This window comes from Nothobranchius furzeri, chromosome 5 (genome assembly GCF_043380555.1).
Source record: "Nothobranchius furzeri strain GRZ-AD chromosome 5, NfurGRZ-RIMD1, whole genome shotgun sequence".
NCBI classification, from domain to species: domain Eukaryota; kingdom Metazoa; phylum Chordata; class Actinopteri; order Cyprinodontiformes; family Nothobranchiidae; genus Nothobranchius; species Nothobranchius furzeri.
This window is the reverse complement of record NC_091745.1, coordinates 71,461,671-71,479,667: the sequence shown is the minus strand read 5'-3', so window position 1 is coordinate 71,479,667 and position 17,997 is coordinate 71,461,671. Positions and strand designations below refer to the sequence as shown.

Here is a 17,997-nt window from a genome sequence, read left to right as displayed (position 1 = left end):
AATGAATCTGGATCCTGCCTCTCTGAAGTCATAGTGAATTAAGGGATGCTTCGGTCTTCTCTTGTTTGCAACCACGTACAGTCTTTGTCAAACCACAAAGGACAAATCCAATCAAATTTGGTGGAAGAGGTTAAAGAGCTGACCACTCTGCCCCCCTTCTGTGGGCTTGTTACTCTTCAGAATTGGCCTCATAAATCTTCTCAGTAAAGTAACCGAGTGCACAAAGCACAAGGGTATTTTAAAGGTTGTCAGAGATGAGATATAAAGTAACTCTTACACCAGTCAGAGAGCCATTGTAAACACCGTATTACTCAACAGAGGCCCAGTCAAAGTCAAGGCTGATGCAGAGGTGTTCTGTCAGTGTGGGAATGCATCTTGATCTTTTTTTTTTTCTCCATTCATTATTCAGGCTGTAAATTTTTTATGTTTACATCTAGGACTAGAAGAAGAGCGTGTTTCATTGCCTCTGTGTTTATGGAGACCACAAATGTTGATAATCCTTTCAGAATCCCAAACTGTGGTGCATCATTCTCAAAAGGAATCTGGTTGAGATAATATTTGAATGCAAAGTACTTCATGTTGCAGGAATAATGCAACAAAAGTTAATGTGAAAACAAATGTTGAAATTAACTATTTGAAACCTATGACTTGAATAAAAAAGCTTTTTCAAAGCCAGCTAGATTTTAGCAGCCCAAAAAAATTAGAAAACTTTTCACTCAAACCATTTTTAACAGCTTTTGGAAAGATTTTAAAAGGTCTTTCACTCATATTTGTGGGCTCTAGTAGGAATGAATGCCTTGTAAGCCGTACTGTAGGGAAAGAAAGCTCCGGTGCGCCTGTTTGAAGACATAAAAATGAATTTTGAATCCTGTTTCCTGATATTTGGACCTCTCGCCTCAGATTGGCTAACAGCAACAAGACTCTACCACTGACTATCTTTGCTTTGCAACGTTGATGTTTTATCTTCACAAATAACAAGCCTGAAGGAGTTTTCCCATGTGGTGAAGTTGCTAATGCTGATGGTTAGCTTCTACTAGTCGAGACGTTCTCTTGTGTTTCCTGGACGTTAAACAAACAAACAACATCTTTCCCCGTCACGGTTCAAGAACGTTAAGTGACAGTGTGACGTAGATCTGTCAGGTCATTCACCTACTCATTTATGCCTATACAAGTTAGGATCACCAATCAATCAGGAGAAAACCCATGTGCATGCGAGATAAGTGCAAACACAACACAAAAAGGCCGTATTTGGTTTTTGAACCTGCAACCTTTTTTGCTGCAGGCAACAGTGCTACAAACCCTCGCCATGCAGCCCCGGGCCTAAACTGCTTGCAGACTGATTAAGAAAAGTAAATAGTGAGTTAAATTAAGAGTATCTAACAGTGAATTAACCATTCCTTACAGGCTCAGAACTGATGCCCAAAGCTCTGTCGACCAGGATCATCGGTGGAATCTGGTGGTTCTTCACGCTCATCATCATTTCTTCATACACCGCAAATTTAGCTGCTTTTCTCACGGTGGAGCGAATGGACTCGCCGGTGGACTCAGCTGATGACATCGCCAAGCAGACCAAGATCGAGTACGGTGTGGTCAAAGATGGAGCGACCATGGCTTTCTTTAAGGTAAACCACATAAAAAAAGAAGTGCACACATCAGATGTTAAAGTAGGTAAGGGTTTTATCTTTCAACATAATTTAACCATTTCTTTTTGTTCTTAAGTTTCTTTTTTTTGCTTTTAGATTCTTGGTTTTTATTTCTGCATCTTTGAACTGAGCTTTACTGTAGAGGTTTCTGCTTTTGTGTGCTGCTTGACAGTAGCAGAGTGAGTTGTTTTTTTTTTTTCATTGTAAGAAAATGAAAACATAGCACATTACTATTTCAGAGACTTAAGTTTATGAAATTCAATAGCAAAAGGGGGGAAAAACCTCCAGGGCATTTGTCTGCTCTAGTTTTCATTCTCCTATATTTTGTAGTTGAACCTAGTGAACGATTTATACTTGAATGTTGTATATTGTATTCATTATTAAAACTTTCTTTTCTTTTTTGTGAAAGTTTTTTTAGGCCATGTACATAAAATGAAATGAAGTTTTATAACTGTAATGCAAGAACACGTTTTCCAGAAAATGTATAACTTTTTGAAAAAGACACATAGAAAGGCTTCCATATAACTTTTAGTCCGAAATTAGGCAAAAACAACAATAAAATACAAGTTAGAAGTTTTCTTTGTGATTATTTATGTTAATTTATCAGTTGTGAGTCAGTAAATGTTTCATATGTTAATGTGCAGTAGGAAAACCTGGATGAGTTCATTAATCTAAAACAAATGTGGCAGCAGGTTAGATATGCAAATGTTCACAGAATTGTGAAGGGATGGGAACAATTATCTGTTTTTCTAATGACTTATCTGACATGATGATTATATGATCTTTGCTGTGACCCGGCTCATTGGGCAATATCAAAAATCAGTGTAAAAATGTACAGATAATTTATCCATCTAAGATTACGACAAATTAAACTGTAAAAACAAAGGCTAAAAAAGGTGGTGCAAAATGAACGAATGTGGCAGCATTCTAGAGGGGAGAGTAGAGAGACTACTTAGTTAGTAAGGACTCACTCCAGGTCCTTGGATGTTCTACATTACCCCAATCAGTCAGGCATTAGGTAGACTTCTCTCATTAGCCACAAAATGACCCATAGGATTGATTCGTAACACCAATCTTTTTAAGATGGTGTCTCAACAAGATCACTGCTGGACCCCAGCCGTTATATTGGTTTTTGAATTTTAAATGGCTCATTTTATTAAAAATACTCTTAAAATGCACACTGAATACCATTATGAAGTTTATGCTCCAGTAAATGAGGTGGGTTGTCACATATATGGGGGCTTGTCCATGATCTGTTATTTGTTATTTTAAGGTACCTGTTTGTTTTTTGTAAATGTCTTGTTGGAGAAATAGTAAAATAATTTTAACGACCTAATTATGCTTCAATAATAGGATCAGACTAGTCATTAAAACAAAAACACTCCTATGGTGAGATTTGTGGCATGATTTCTAAAATTTTCTCAAAATTATGGATCATAAATACAAACTATGTGTCAGAATAAAACAAAACAAGCAACTTTCAAGTGGCTTTTTATTTATTTATGAAAATTAAGCCCCACCTTGTTTTCCCGGGCGTTTTTTAAATACACCTCAGAAATATTTTTAAATATTGACTTGTTGATTTATTTTTCTAGATTTAGTTTTTTCACATTTTTTATTATGACTTTAACAAAGGGTTAGACAGAAGAATATTTGTTAACAAGTAAATGTTTTCTGAATACTTATATGAAACATAAAAACAGGTAGTTTAGATGATGCTTTGCTCTTTAAGAACTTGTAGTTGTAATCATAGTTTCAGCGAATAAGAGACACAGGTGTCTAATTACCCATGGCACAAGTGCCCTCTGCCAGCTCCTGCCCTTGCAGAAAAGCTTAATGACGTTAATTCACTGAGGCAGAGAAGCATGATAAGGAGAGACCAGGAAGGCTTTGCAGATGTGGTTTTGGTCCTTCATGTGGAATGCTAAACTATTTTTAATTTTTAGAAAATTTTTGAAATTTAAAGCTAAGTTTGACAAACTGTCCCTAATTGAGACAACTGAAAGAAAATTAACTCACTTGAACTGAAAATTCAAGAGGAGATTCTGATGAAAAATAAATCATTCATGTTAACCCTGAAAACAGCTCCAAAGGCTGGAGACCTTAAGGGACGGGAACAATAACACTTAAAAGGTTTCTAAACATAGAAGAAAACTGCCAAAATACAAAGAGAGAAAAGATACGTGCTTCGGACAACAAATTATTATTGATTACGGGGATCATGTTGGTTTATGATTTTATTGAAGATGTGCTCACATGCATAAGAAATAAACACACCTGGAATGAAAGTCAGCTCTAACTTGGGTGTTACCGAGAAAAAACAACAATGCTTTTGTGGTTTTTGTCACCAGTCACAACTAGCAGAAAACAAAATAGGCAATTAATCAATAAAAGTAATTTTAAAACCCTAAATACAAATAAAATGACTGTTTTAAAAATTAGTTTGTGAAAATGTCAAATAACTAAATAGGAATAAATAGATGTTCTTAATAACGCACTTACTCTTTGTTTTTGAATTATGATTATTGCTTTCCACAAATGACAAATGTAAAATTCTATTTCTTTACTTAAAATATTCTAGTACATAAAAATAAGATACCACTTTGAGTGTTTGCATAGAAAAGTGTCCTCCATCTCCTAATGGTAATTAAAAATGTAATTTAAAACATTTAAATGAAGTCATAAACGGGACATTTGAAATAAAAAAGAGTCAAAATTATTCACTCAAGATAAAGACAATAACCCTAAAATTATAAAAGCAACAGAAATGTCAATTTGGATACAGAAATCCAAAGATTTTGCCAGAAGGGTGGTTTTTGGATTAATAATGAGATTTAAGGGAAAAATATGCCAGAATGTTACAGTGAAATAATTTAAAAAAGCAGTCTAGTTTCAGTCATGTTGGATTATGTCTTCCTCAGCCGGCTGGAGTTTTTCCAGTTTTTCTCCTTTAAAAAACAAAACAAAACAAATAGGGACATCATCTTTGTTTACAATCTGTGAGCCGCTGGGTTTTGGAGTCTGCACCAGCTGATACTGCAGTGTTTTGTAACAATCTTACACCAGTAAAAGGAGTGACCCAGAAGTTATTTCTAGCACCCCTAAGAAGCCACAACCTTTTTTTTGTTTTACTCTAATATCAGGTAAAGAAGGCTAGAGGCAAACCTTGAGCTAACAATGCTAATAAAGTTGTGACGTTCGCAAACGAACAAATTCTTTTGAATGGCTCATAAACATGAACGACGGGGGTCGAGTCGTGGCTGGTGGGGGAGCTGTTTTGTCGTTCTTTTTCTCCTGTGTTTTTCACACAGATGCACACAAATTAACTCCTCCGCGAAACAAAACAGTTTTAGGGGGTAGTAATGTGACGTTCATGAACGAATCAAATCTTTTGAACGGGTTTTCAAAGTTAACGATGAGAGCCGAGTCCCTGTAGAGAGCCGTACGTCTTGTCGTCTTCCAGTAACCAACCTCCCCAGGAGCCGGTAAAGCGCACCCGCTCAAACCCCACCCACCGCTGTGACGGACGTAGGAGGAACACGTTGCTCTTAATACCCCCTGCTTTCTTGGCTTCACTTCATTCAAAGGAGCCAGTCTTTTGAACAGTTCTTTGAGGTAAACGACCGACTACAAAAACAATGTTTGTCATAATTGATAAGGGATTTTGAAAATACTTACAACTTTGGTTAAATATGTTTGAACCTTTTAACAATTTATTTTATTAAACTGTTATGGATTTTATCAATAACTCAATACCTGCAGTCGAAGAGGAAAGGAGACAATAAGCAGACAGTCACCAGATTGCAATCAATGAACGGCTCCAATAAAAGAGCCATGAGTCCCATCACTAAATGCTAACAGTGTCATGACTCGAAGTGCCTAACCCAAGACATGCAGAATCATTACTCGTCGGGCAGATTGATAGAGTAAAGTTCTTTATTACAAGACGGGAACAGAAACAGCACAGGGAAGTCCTGTGGGAGTGAGCGGTGCGTCTCAAGTCCGTGTAGCGTTCGGGATGAACAAGAGAGGAGGGGAAGCCGAGGAGAGCGCTGGGCAGAGGGTGAGCGCTCCAGGAGGGGTGAGGTAGCAGAGGGAAACCAAACAGGAACAACGGAGGAGGATGGGACGTGGTGTGTGAAATCCAGAGTACGTAGACAGCGAAGGTGGAGCAGGTGGTGTGAGGATCCTGAGGGGAAGGGAAACAAACCCCAGACGTAAGGGTAATCCAAAACGTAGTCCAAAAAACACAGTCCGAGGTCATTAATCCAATAGTCAAAGAGTGAGTCAAAACATGAACGAGCAAGAGCAAAACAAGTGGCCGGGGCTACCTAAACTGGTGCAATCATCCGGCACAGTGAGGTGTCTCCATCCTCCTTTTGAACTCGCATCCCTGATTTGGGAATCTCCTGCAGCTGCCGCTCCCTCTGCTCCTCACCTGTGGAGAATTAACTCAAAGCTGATGAGAGGAGATGGTGTGACTCACCTCTGCCCAGGTACATGACAAACAGTGAATTTGAAATAGCCGGCTCTAAAAAGATGTCAAGCTACTCCTTCAGTTATAAACAACTCAACGTCACAGTGAAATATTTTTGTCTGTTCATCAACTTACTGTGTATGACTTGTTTTCACTCCTCTCGAATCTTCTGGTGCTGATTCGTAGCTGGCAACAGTCATGAAAGTCACGGACCGCTAGTGAGAAAGTCACTGTGTGTTTGTTTACAGAATGCACCTTTAATGAGGAACAAATGAACATTAATATGTTTATATTGGTCTGATGCCGATCTGTGTCACGATCAAGTTGAGATTAACATTTTTACTGCTGTGGTCACTGTTGTCCACATATGTCTGTTTAGTCCTTTGGTAAATGGGATTTAAAGCCCAGAAAACCACCTTTTACTGTCAAGTTACCATAAATAAATTAAAAAAAAGCATTCAATTATTAAATTTTTTATTATTATTATCAAAAATCTGAGTCTACTGGGCTTAAAGGGAGAGGACTTCTTATGAGCGTCTTTCACAATTTGAAACGGCTTATAGTCTTTAGACAGTAATTATCTTGGATTAGACATGGCATAAATGTGACCTCACAGAAAATTGCATGAAATACCACAGACTGATGCAAGACTAATGAAACGTCATTCTATTATTGTGCTTCAGTAGCACTTGTGAAAATATAGATGTGTGCAAAGCTTCAATTTATTGTCCTTTAATCCCGTGACAATGGCGATCTAAGGGCATTATCATTTAAATCTATTTGGATGCTGCCTAAATTAACCAGGATCTCGAAGTGCAGTAACACTTAGCGTCACCGTAATGTCGGACACTTTTGTTGGATTTAGATCATTTTTAAGGCCAAGTGAAATCTGCAGTATTTCTACCTGCAAAGCTGTAGTATTTGAGTTACTTTCTTCAAACGTCTTAGCGGTAAACAAATTGTGACTTTTTGAGCTGGTTTTTGCTCACCTGCAGCGTTGTAGATTAAAATAAAGTTCCAGTGGTCATGTTTTTTTTAACTCTCTTTCTCCGTTCTTATTAGAAATCAAAGGTCTCCACATTTGAGAAGATGTGGGCTTTTATGAGCAGCAGACCAAGAACATCGCTAGTCAAGTCCATCGAAGACGGGATTCAGAGGGTGTTGAAGTCAGACTATGCACTCATTACGGAGTCCACCACTATTGATTATGTCACCAGGAGAAACTGTAATCTGACACAAGTAGGAGGGATTATTGACAGCAAAGGCTACGGCATCGGCACTCCCCTCGGTAAGACTTGTGAATAACCCTGAAATACATCTGAGTACAAGTAATAATGCCTTTTTATATTTTTTTATTTTTGAAAGCTGAGGGTGAAGAATTGCTTTTAGACACTTTTGCAAATAAATAAAGAAAGCATGTAGCAGCTAGTCAGACAGTGTGCAACAACGTGTTTATGGACCTTAGTATCACAGAGTCCAGCTGGCGTTTCAGCCAAAGTGAAATGGGCCTTATGTTTCTTGCAGGCTCACCGTACAGAGACAAAATCAGCATTGCAATCCTGAGCATCTTGGAGGATGGGCTCCTGCATATTTTGAAAGAGAAGTGGTGGAGTGGGAGCAGCTGCTTGGATGAAGAGCATCGCGAGACAGGCCCCATGGGTATCCAGAACCTGGGTGGTATATTTATTGTCTTGGCATCGGGCCTGGTGGTGTCCGTGTTTGTGGCAATCGCTGAATTCGTCTACAAGCTGAGGAAGACTGCGGAACGTGAGCAGGTATATGTCCCCAAAGACCTTTAGTGATTTGGGTAATTAACATGATATTTTTCCTAATGCGCCATCTTTTTTATTATTTTTTTCATTTCCGTTTTAAATATGTTTTCATACGGTTTTCTTACAAATTTTTTCTAAAAAGCTTTAAAACTCTAAAACATGTTATGAAGATATTTTCTTGCCTTTTTCTGGCTAATCCGTGGGAGTACTTGGCAATAACACAAACACATTTGCTCCTTTTTAGCTGGCATGATTGCAAATCAAAGCATAGGGAATAAATCCATTAACACTCATTTGAGATTCCAGGATAGTATCAACCCTTTTTGTGGTAAATCTCACATTTTGAGTCACTATGTATGTATAATACACATTTCCTGATAAAGCGGTATTTATTAGTTATGTGTATGCTATGTAGTACTCCAGTGTACCTTTGTTAAAGGGGCCATATGACTTATTTCTTAAATTATAACTGTTCTGCAGTTGATAAAAACATGTTCATGAAGTTCTTTGAACAAAATCCCTCTCAGCGGTTTTATTTTTGACATTTCCAGTACCTTCCAGAATGAGCCATTTCAGGGCCCTGACACTTTAAAGAGCAAGTCACCCCAAATAAACTTTTTTTTGCTGATAAACTAAATAAACGAGTGTCTAATCGTGCTGCAGACACGTGTCGTCAATAATTTGGCACTTCAGTGCATCTTAGTTAAAATTTAAATATTCTTCCTCAAACTGGCAGTGTTGTGCCGTTGTCAGGTAAAAACTCTGCACTGTATTTTAATTTAAATCTGCCACCGCTATTGGCTAAGAAGTATGCTATGATGTAAACTGGTACATTATGATGTCACAATGCTGTCGTGAGCCTGAGTGTGTGTGTATTTGTTAGCAGCTCCGTCCTCTCGGTCTGCCAGGCAACAGCATGTGTTGCATTTTTCAAACATGAAGTGGGAGTGGAGTTAGACTCTGGTAGGGGTTGACTTGCTCTTTAAGAAAACAAGCTGGAGCTGGCCACGCCCACCCATCCCCCACTCAGGCTGCTGTAAGCTGAGAAGCTCTGATATCGAAGAGCTTGGAGTTGAGCAGCTGCTCCTCTAGCAACAGTGAAAGGTGGTTCTATACAAATTTCCCTGTTTGTGACATCACAAATGGGGACTTTTTCAAACTGCTTGTTTTAGGCTCATAATTCATAAAACAAAACACTGACAGAAGAGAGATGGATGGGTTTTTCATGTTTGGGGTTTTTATAGAGGCAGTAGAAATCCACAAGGCAGCACCAAAGGAAACAATATGTGAGTTTAGAATAATATGCCCCCTTTACTGCAGTATAGATGTTCTAAGTCTCTGTTGTGCTCTTATACTGTCAACGCTCTCTCCTGCCAGAACAATTTAAAGCTAAGGCATTTACCCCCCGTCCCTTTCCCCGCTTTTCCTCTCCCCCCGCCCCGGATCCTCCCTTTTTGCCCAGAGGTCTTTGTGCAGCGCCATGGTGGACGAGATCAGACTGTCGTTCACCTGCGAGAGACGGGTGAAGCACAAGCCTCAGCCTCCGGTCATGGTGAAGACGGATGCGGTGATCAACATGCACGCCTACAACGACCGACGACTCCCGGGAAAGGACAACATGAGCTGCAGCACTGGGATGACCCCTGTCTTCCCATGACGATGTGTTCCCCACAGGGCAAGAACCTCGTGAGCAACGTGTCGGGGGCGGTGCCAGAACCTAGAGACAATGGCTTAGATGGGCTCAGCAGATACACCATCAACCACAGTGACATAGGAACACTAACAAAACACGGCCAACTCAAAATGGCAGCGTCGGCCACACAGGTATGACAACTCACTCTGTAATCAAACTAAATCAATATTTGGAAAGAATCTGAGGGGGGGAAATACCTTCTAAATAGATACAATACACCCGAATCTGTCTGAAGTCTGATGTTTACGAATATGATGCAAACAAAAACACAATTCTCATAAGGACAAAAGTCAATCATTTCAGAGATAGAAAATCTGATATGAAAATACGGCCTAATTAAAATCAAAAAGGCTTTTTTTGGAAAACGGCAATAAGTGACTTTGATACAATTAAAGGAAGATAAGGCAGTTTTCATCAAAAATCTATTTTCTCATTAATTTGTTGTGTCAAGTTCTCATGTTTTTCTTTTTTTTTAACATGTTGATTCACATTTTCCTGAACAGGCTTTGGCAGAAGAAAATAGTGTTACCTCAGATAAATGTGGGATTAGCTGGATGTCTGCCTCACATACTGTTGGAATACTAATTTAGTATGAGCAACACTGTGACTGGGGGAACGTACGGCAGGATGGGAAACGCTAAATCTACAGTTGTTGTAGCCGTGTCATTGCACAAGGGCAGCCATGATCACTGATGCAAACTGGGTTGTTGAAACATCTACTGTGTATTAAAGAAATCCCAAAATGGACAATTATAAATCATTTGGAGGGTTTTTTACAACATTACATTTCTTTGTATATAATCCAGTTGTAACCAGTTTAAATATCGATTGCCAAAGATCTGAATATTCAACAGAAATAGAATCGGAACAGTGTGGACCAGAACTGTTATTTTGTGTGTGTGTGTGTTCAATGAAAAGTGAAATTTAGTAGTTTAAATGGGAATATAAAGAAATCTGTTCATGCAAGGTGATGTGTGTAAACTGCATTTAGAGGTGTCATAGCATGTTTTTTTTCTTTTCTCTGTTATTTATTCCACCTCACCCGGACATCTTTCAGCACCCTAAAGAAGATGATTCTTAGATCTTGTTTAACCATATTTTAGGGGTTTAAATTATTAATGATGATCAAAAAAAGATTTTCAGTTGGCAAATGTGAAATTGATGCATTACAATCCAAGTGGAACATTTTCACTCAGCTCACTTGAAACATCACAGAGACTTTATACTGGGTCCATTACGTAAGTATTTTATACTAAAATAATAACAAAACTGTCGAATGTCTCAGTCACGTTTGAAGGAAGGATGCATTGAAACAGGTTGTCAGATTTACACCTTTTAAAAAGGCCATACTTCCTGGTTCCAGAGCCAATCACGTGTGAGGGCAAAATGTTGTAAAGTCTTCAACGCAAACTGCCGACGTTCGTAATTCATCGCCAGCAAAAAGCAGCAGCGTTGTGGACAGAATGGAAGCCAGTAAATGCGATTCTGATAAACCTAAGAACGGCATCTTTCCTGGATTTATGAATCGCTCATTTGTTTTACTCTAATATCAGATAACGATGGCTAGAGGCTAACAATGCTAATGGTGAACTATAAATAAATATCTCATGCTATGTTTTTTAAATATCTACAGATTGATATTACAGTGACATGGATTCATCAACTTGATGTGTCTTCGGTCGTCACATAGATCCTTCCGGCGTTGATCCTTAACTGGGAACAGTCCCTCAGAGCAGACTCGTTTGTTTTAATAGATGGACTGCAGTACCCAAGTTTGACCACAGGATGTCAGTCTTCCTTCATGCACCTTTAGGCTGCACAATTTCAAACTTGGATTATTTAGCATCTTTTTGCAGTTGCTGGTTTAGTTATTTCGGTATGCTCTCTTGTAATGAAGTCAGTTCTACAAAAATTGTTGCATCTAAAAACGCATCTATTCTTCAAAAAATTGTGGATAAAAGAGGCTGTGTTGTAGAATAGTCACATTCAATATAAATGCTTTTTGTTAAGTTTTGAAAAGAAAAATCATGAAATCATAAACTTTTTGACATATGCCATCCTTTGTGAAAAATCTGAAATCCGCTAAAGATGCTAAAAAGTCTCACAGGGCTGCAACTTGCTGACCAACTGAAGGAACAAAATTGAAAGAAATTGTCATTTCCCCTTGGAAATGCACCAATTTGGTTCTTTAAACACTTAGGTGAAGTTTGCATAATTGTGCTAATATAACACCAAGCTGTTTATATCGCACCACATTTGTGTAAATTTTGTGCTAATAGTCGCAGTTTAGTGAGGATTAAATCTCTTTTTTTAAATGTAATTTTTTTTATTTTATTTTTTTTTTTAACAAATGAATAGCCAACCTGTCACGTACGTTACTCGCCTATTTCCCATTTTCCACTCATGGAAACTTGATTGCACGAGTTTTAGAGATGAACTCCTGACATCAGCAGCAACTCCTAATGAGGAAAAACTCTTGCATCGATTTTTCAAACATGTCCAAATTTATGGTGCTTATTAGCGCCCAGTGGGATACTGGTTTTAGCTGGTACAACATTAGATCCAACTTGTGTGTCCCGATTAAGTTAAAGTAGCAGAGACAAAGGAAGAGACTGCTGAAAAGAAAAGTGCATTTTTGATAAGAACATTAATGAATTCATTCTCATTGCACTTTGAGCTGGTTTTTGTAACAGGGCTACTGAATGTTCCATGTACTTCTTGTTTCTTGTGTGATCTACAGGCTTTTGGCTTGTAGAAAGGTTGTTCTGCAATACTGAAAACTCTTTGAGGAGGAGAGCTTATCTCTGACTAAAAGTCGGATGACTGTTGTGTTTAATTACCAGATGTGGACTGAGTAAATCCATATTTGTCATGATGGAACGTTCTGAAAGACTGTGGGAAACAGAGGAAAAAGACAGTAGATAATCCTGTGCTTGTGTTGATGTGTTGCCTATATTGAGTATATCTTCAGCAAATGTCATCCCGAAGGAAGACTCAAGGAGTCTGTGAGCTGCTGTCACCTAGGAGCTGAGGGAGCAGTAAACCTCTGTGAGGTTTAAAGAGTCAATACGCAGAGATGAGAGAAAAAAAACAAAAAAAAAAGGCAACTATCAATGATTCAAGGAAACTAATCTGTAAAATTTAGCATCGGTTTGGTAGAAACTTATTGTACAATTGTTTATTGATGATCTTCTGCTAAGTAGAGTATGTAGATAAGATTGGCAGAAGATGTATTTTGCTAAATTTATACATTATGAAACCATTCTGTTCACAAGTCTATGTTCTAGATGCTATTTATTTCATTACAGAGGACACTTTAACCCACTTTCTCACTTTATCCTGACTCCACTGCCCCAGTTTATTTCATAGAAATGCATTATAATATGGTATATTTGATTTCTTTCATCTAGATGAGAAAACGTACATAAACCGTCTTTTTTATGAAGGCGACTATATTTCTATAAGGTGAACATAAAGGAGAAAGAATGAGCTTCCCGAAGAGTGCTGGGGTCACGTTCTTAGAGTACGTTTATCTCGTGTCAATGGACCTTTTCATGAAAGCCCAATCACAACTTGGCCTAAAGTATGACTGCTGCTGTTGTGAGGTTATACTATAATTCTGTCACACCGATGTGTACTGTAGCTTTTCGTGCAGGTAATTTAAAGACTCAACGATCGTCGTACGACACTTCTTTAATTACAATTTGTTATCACAATCAAAAGCTGTTCGAATTTACTACAGGGTTTCTACTTTGGCTGATAGAGTCGGTTTGGTTACAGAATATATATATATATATATATATATATATATATATATATATATATATATATATATATATGTCCTTTTTTTAAAAATAAATTAATGTGAATACTGTCATTTTACAAATAAAAGATGTATAAAATGTGATAGAAAAGTAACACACAATGTAATCTACATTAACTCAACATTATCAGTGTGTGACATGAGTTCTTATTTCCCAGCCATGATGATATGCCTTTTTACGTACACGTTTGTTTTTTTAGTTGTAAAGCTTCTATCGTTTTGCAGAAAACCTCTCAAACAATATGACAAACATGTTGGTGCCAACCAGGGTTTTCTTTGTGAACATGCAGAATTTCTATGAATATAGTTTTTTGTAAGGCTTTGTTAAAAAAAAACATGAATAAAATCTTTTTAAAAAGGGGAGGGTGGGTATTTGTTTTCCCTATAAGTGTATGTGTTAAGAGAACGTGTGAATAAAACGTTGAGGGGGGAAAATCGACAAAGTACTATAGAAAAACTACTGAATTATTTTCTTTTGAACACACTGTGAATAATTTAATTGTACAGTTTGATGTATGGGTCAAATGAAGTTTTAAATAAAAAATACAACCTCATATCAGAACACGTGTCTGAATACTCACTGACTGGTGTGTTTCTCATTCATGTAGACTTGTTGAGGCTGAAAGCATAAAACCTGTTCAGGGCATTTCCCGGGGATGTCCATCTTCATTCTTCTCTCTTATTTGATCTTCTCCACATGAATTAATCAGGGTATCTGCAGGTTTAAGGGAGCCACATTTAAGACTTTTTAAGACCTTTTTTAAGGCCACTTTGACCAAATTTGAGCTATTTTTTTATTACATTTGAGCTATAATTTCCAGCTATTGCCTGAAACCGGTGCTAACTGCGTCGCGAACATGGGATTAGCCATCCAGTTACAAATAAACTTGCACTTCCCCATGGCGCAAACTCCTAGCTTAACCAGCTAATGTGCTCATCTAAAAACAGCCCCCTTTCACAACCGACTGAATGTGTACGGTTCCGCTTACGCCAATATCGTACACAAAAAATGCTGAACACTAACTAGAAAGTCACGAACATTTTGTAGAAATAAAAAAATCTTGTTTATTTGGGTCTTTGGTCATTTAAGACCTTTAGAAACTGGATTTAAGGATTATTTGTAATTTTTAAGGATTTTAAGGGCCTTAAATTTGGAAAAGCAAATTTAAGACTTTTTAAGACTTTTTAAGGACCTGCGGATACCCTGATTAATGCTTTCCATCTTTTCTCTTGTCGAGTTGGTTTAAATCAAGTTGTGACATTAGCAGCTGGTAGTGGCAGCCAAATAAAGCTTCATGAACCAATGAGGCTCTCAAGCCGGTCGTTTTGCCCGACGGTTCACTACTTGATGCTTTATTTCGATCTTCATTCCATTTTTTGATCTGTGAGTGTAAAAAGATTTGCTGTTATGTGTTGTAATTGCTTCTAGGGACAAGCACAATAGCTCAGCGGCCTAGTGGTAAGAGTGTCCACCCTAAGAATGGGAGATTGGGGTTCAAATCCTGGTCGAGTCTATTTGAAACCCTTGGTGTTTCTCTCTGCCAAGGAACCTCGCCTTGATATCTTGGCCCCGCCCTGGTTGCCTAGGAGATACATCATCAGGAGCCGCCAGGACGTGCTCCAATCTCCTTGTTCTACCGAGGCGCATGTTCTCCATTTGTTAGCCGTTTAGCTAGCTGAGCAAGGTTACACAGGAGGTGTCTTGTGGCCTAGCCTTGGTCAAAACTGACCCACAATACACCGCGGTATTTTCAAAAAGATGGCGGATCAGAAGCGGGCAGCTACTTTGGGGGCAAATTTCAAGTTTAAATGTAAGTCAACAAATTAAAAATGTTTTTTTTTTAGATCCAAGAAGTTATCTACTGTTGGTTAGTTGCTTAGTAGTTGCAGCTTTGGTAGCTAGCGGGTAGTAACTCATATATTTAATTTAACAACTTGTTATATATTTATATTGAATCTAATACGTATAAAATGTAATGTTATCTCCTGTGTCATGTGACCGCCGTGGAAGCCGCCGTCACGTGATGCAAGTCTGTTCCATTTAACCGTTTACTTTGACCAAGGAAGGACAGTGTCCTCACAAGACATCGCCTCGCAACGCCAGGCGTCTTGACATTGAGAAACACCCCCTGATAGACACGTGAACCAAACTAAAACAACCCACAATCCACTGTGATTTTCAGCACCTTTTATTTAGAAAAGTGACACAGCAAAACAAGTTCAGTCCGCCCGACTGGGAGATTGGGGTTCAAATATGGTCGGGTTGGGTCATTCCAAAGACTTAAAAAAATGGGACCCAACGCCTCCTGGCTTGACATTCAGCTTTAGGGGGTTGGATTGGGGGGTTAAACCAGCAAGTAGTTCCCGCTGCAACTCACCGCTCCGCACGGGGATGGGTCAGATGTGAAGAAGAATTTCACCAGTGTGTGATGATCAGTGGCGGCTGGTGAAAAATATTTTTGGTGGGGCTGTGCTATTTTTTTTTTAAACAAACTTGTGCTTTCTGAGCTTTGTGCACAACTTTACTATTTCCTGAATTAAGCACAGCTCTTTTATTTCCTGTCTTACATTATTGGACAAAGGGATTAATCCACGTGTGTCTGACTATTGGCACACTGCCTTGCGGACCAAGGTTGAAAAATACTGCATTAAATTGCACATAAAATAACATGACCATATATGGTCCACATCCACATTACTGATTGTGAAACTAACATACTGGAGAATTTCATCACAATAATATTAAATAAACAAGTATGTACCTAATCTTTTGCATACTGTTGGTGAAGCTCTGGATGACCCCTGTGATGTAGACAGAGTCAATGTTCCTCTTCTGCAGCTGGTTGAACAGCATGTCCACATGTGGCATGATCTTGTGACACAATGCCAGCAGAAAGCCAAAATCTTCTTCCTCCAGCATTCTCACAAAGCCTCCTGCCTCTCTCTCAGTGACTGGATCAAAGTCATCCGAGTCTCTGATCATCTGGAAAAATCTGAGGAGGTCATCCTTGTGCTCATACACTGTGTTGACATCTCTCTCTTGGACAAAATGTGCCAGTTCTGATCCACTTCTTCATTGTGTTTATCCACTGCAAGCCTAGCCTCGTCTCTAGCTGCATGGCAATGTTAGCTCTGCCTAGCATAGCTAGCTTCACCGTGTTGTCCATGTGCGCCCGGGATAACTCATGTTTCTTCACCTTCTCAGAAAAATGTTTCATGTCCGTAACTCCTGACTCAATCCATGCCTCATCTGTCAAAGTTGTTTGGAAAGCAAAATAACACATTAGCGTGATTGCATCCAGCTAGCCAAGCCTTCCCAGAAGCCTCGTGTGTACAGTTTACCTCTCTCCTCCTCCTGCTGGCTTATCTTTACGTCGGGCTGATCTGGTCCAAGCTCTTTGACATTAAGTTTTTCCACCATAGTTCTCCTCTCGAACGGATACTGGAGAAGAGACCGAACTGAATTCAGTGGCTGCTGAGATCCGGTATCCATGCTGCTGCTGGTTGTAGGCGCACTGGCGTCCATGTTTATTACGTCTGCGTCACGACCGTCACGAGTCACGACCAAAAACGTGCTGGAGTCGAGAATCTCCGAGTTCTACCGAGCACTAACGAAAGCCTTTGGCGGTAGCTCTATCGCCCATCATGCTTCTGAAGCAACGTTGATGCTGATTGGATACATTCCCATTCCTACCCTTTGATTTTCTTGTCAGCAATTGGACGACTGGTCTCGTCCCGTTTGGGCGATTGAAACACAGCCCACAGCCTCCACCGCTCGGCAGAGACCGGCAGAGACCAATATATATATATATATATATATGATTTATTTTTGTTACAAAACACACAATTAACTTAGAATATGTGATTATTGTTAATTTTATTTATTTATTTTTTTAAATAAAAATTAAAAACACTGGGGAAACTGGGAGGGCGGCGTCCTATCACCCTCTACTGGCCAGCCGCCACTGGTGATGATGACTTTAAACAAATCCATCATGTGACCCAAGAAAAACAAGGCCTCGCTTGTCACCAATGATGTTCTTTTTTTTTTTGTGAAAAGATGCAAGCTTGTAGATGCCCGTTTTTAGACTCAGTACAGGCCTTGATATATCCCATTACTAGCAGCTGGTTATTGCGCAATATTTCCTATCCAACCCATTTCCTAGTATAGGTATAGTACAGTATATAGGTATAAGATTGCATTGCAGATGTAGACATCTGCTGACGAATAACTGAAGGATGATATTGCTGCTCACAATGGTCTTCATGTCAGTGTTGAATATTTTAATCTTGCTCTAGAAGGATAATCCTTGGGATGGGGAAATTCACCAGGAGATACGATGTCCCAGTCCTCTCAGCTGTTTGTCTCCATTCAAATTCAGCCCTTTCAGAACTTGCACAGATGTACCAATGGGTCTAAAATGCACACATACGTCTCTATTTCCATTGCATTTAGTTCCATCTCCCTTCAACAATTCACAGGATCAAGACATAAAATGGTAAATGGCCTGTATTTGATATAGTGCCTTCTAGAGTCCTGTAACCCCCAAGGTGCTTTACAATACAATCAGTCATTCACTCATTCACAC

General features: G+C 38.9%; 1 protein-coding gene across 1 annotated transcript in view; it reads left to right on the top strand.

The window, feature by feature from the left end:
* The window catches only part of grik3 (glutamate ionotropic receptor kainate type subunit 3), a 146,868-nt gene extending 132,898 nt beyond the window's left edge, over positions 1–13,970 (top strand). Inside the window, exons 13-16 of the mRNA XM_015950084.3 lie at positions 1,405–1,622; positions 7,183–7,408; positions 7,645–7,895; positions 9,355–13,970. Of these exons, the coding sequence (XP_015805570.3) occupies positions 1,405–1,622; positions 7,183–7,408; positions 7,645–7,895; positions 9,355–9,549 (890 nt within the window). The 3' untranslated portion in view covers positions 9,550–13,970. The remainder of the gene's footprint in view (positions 1–1,404; positions 1,623–7,182; positions 7,409–7,644; positions 7,896–9,354) is intronic.
* The last annotated feature ends 4,027 nt before the right edge of the window (positions 13,971–17,997 follow it).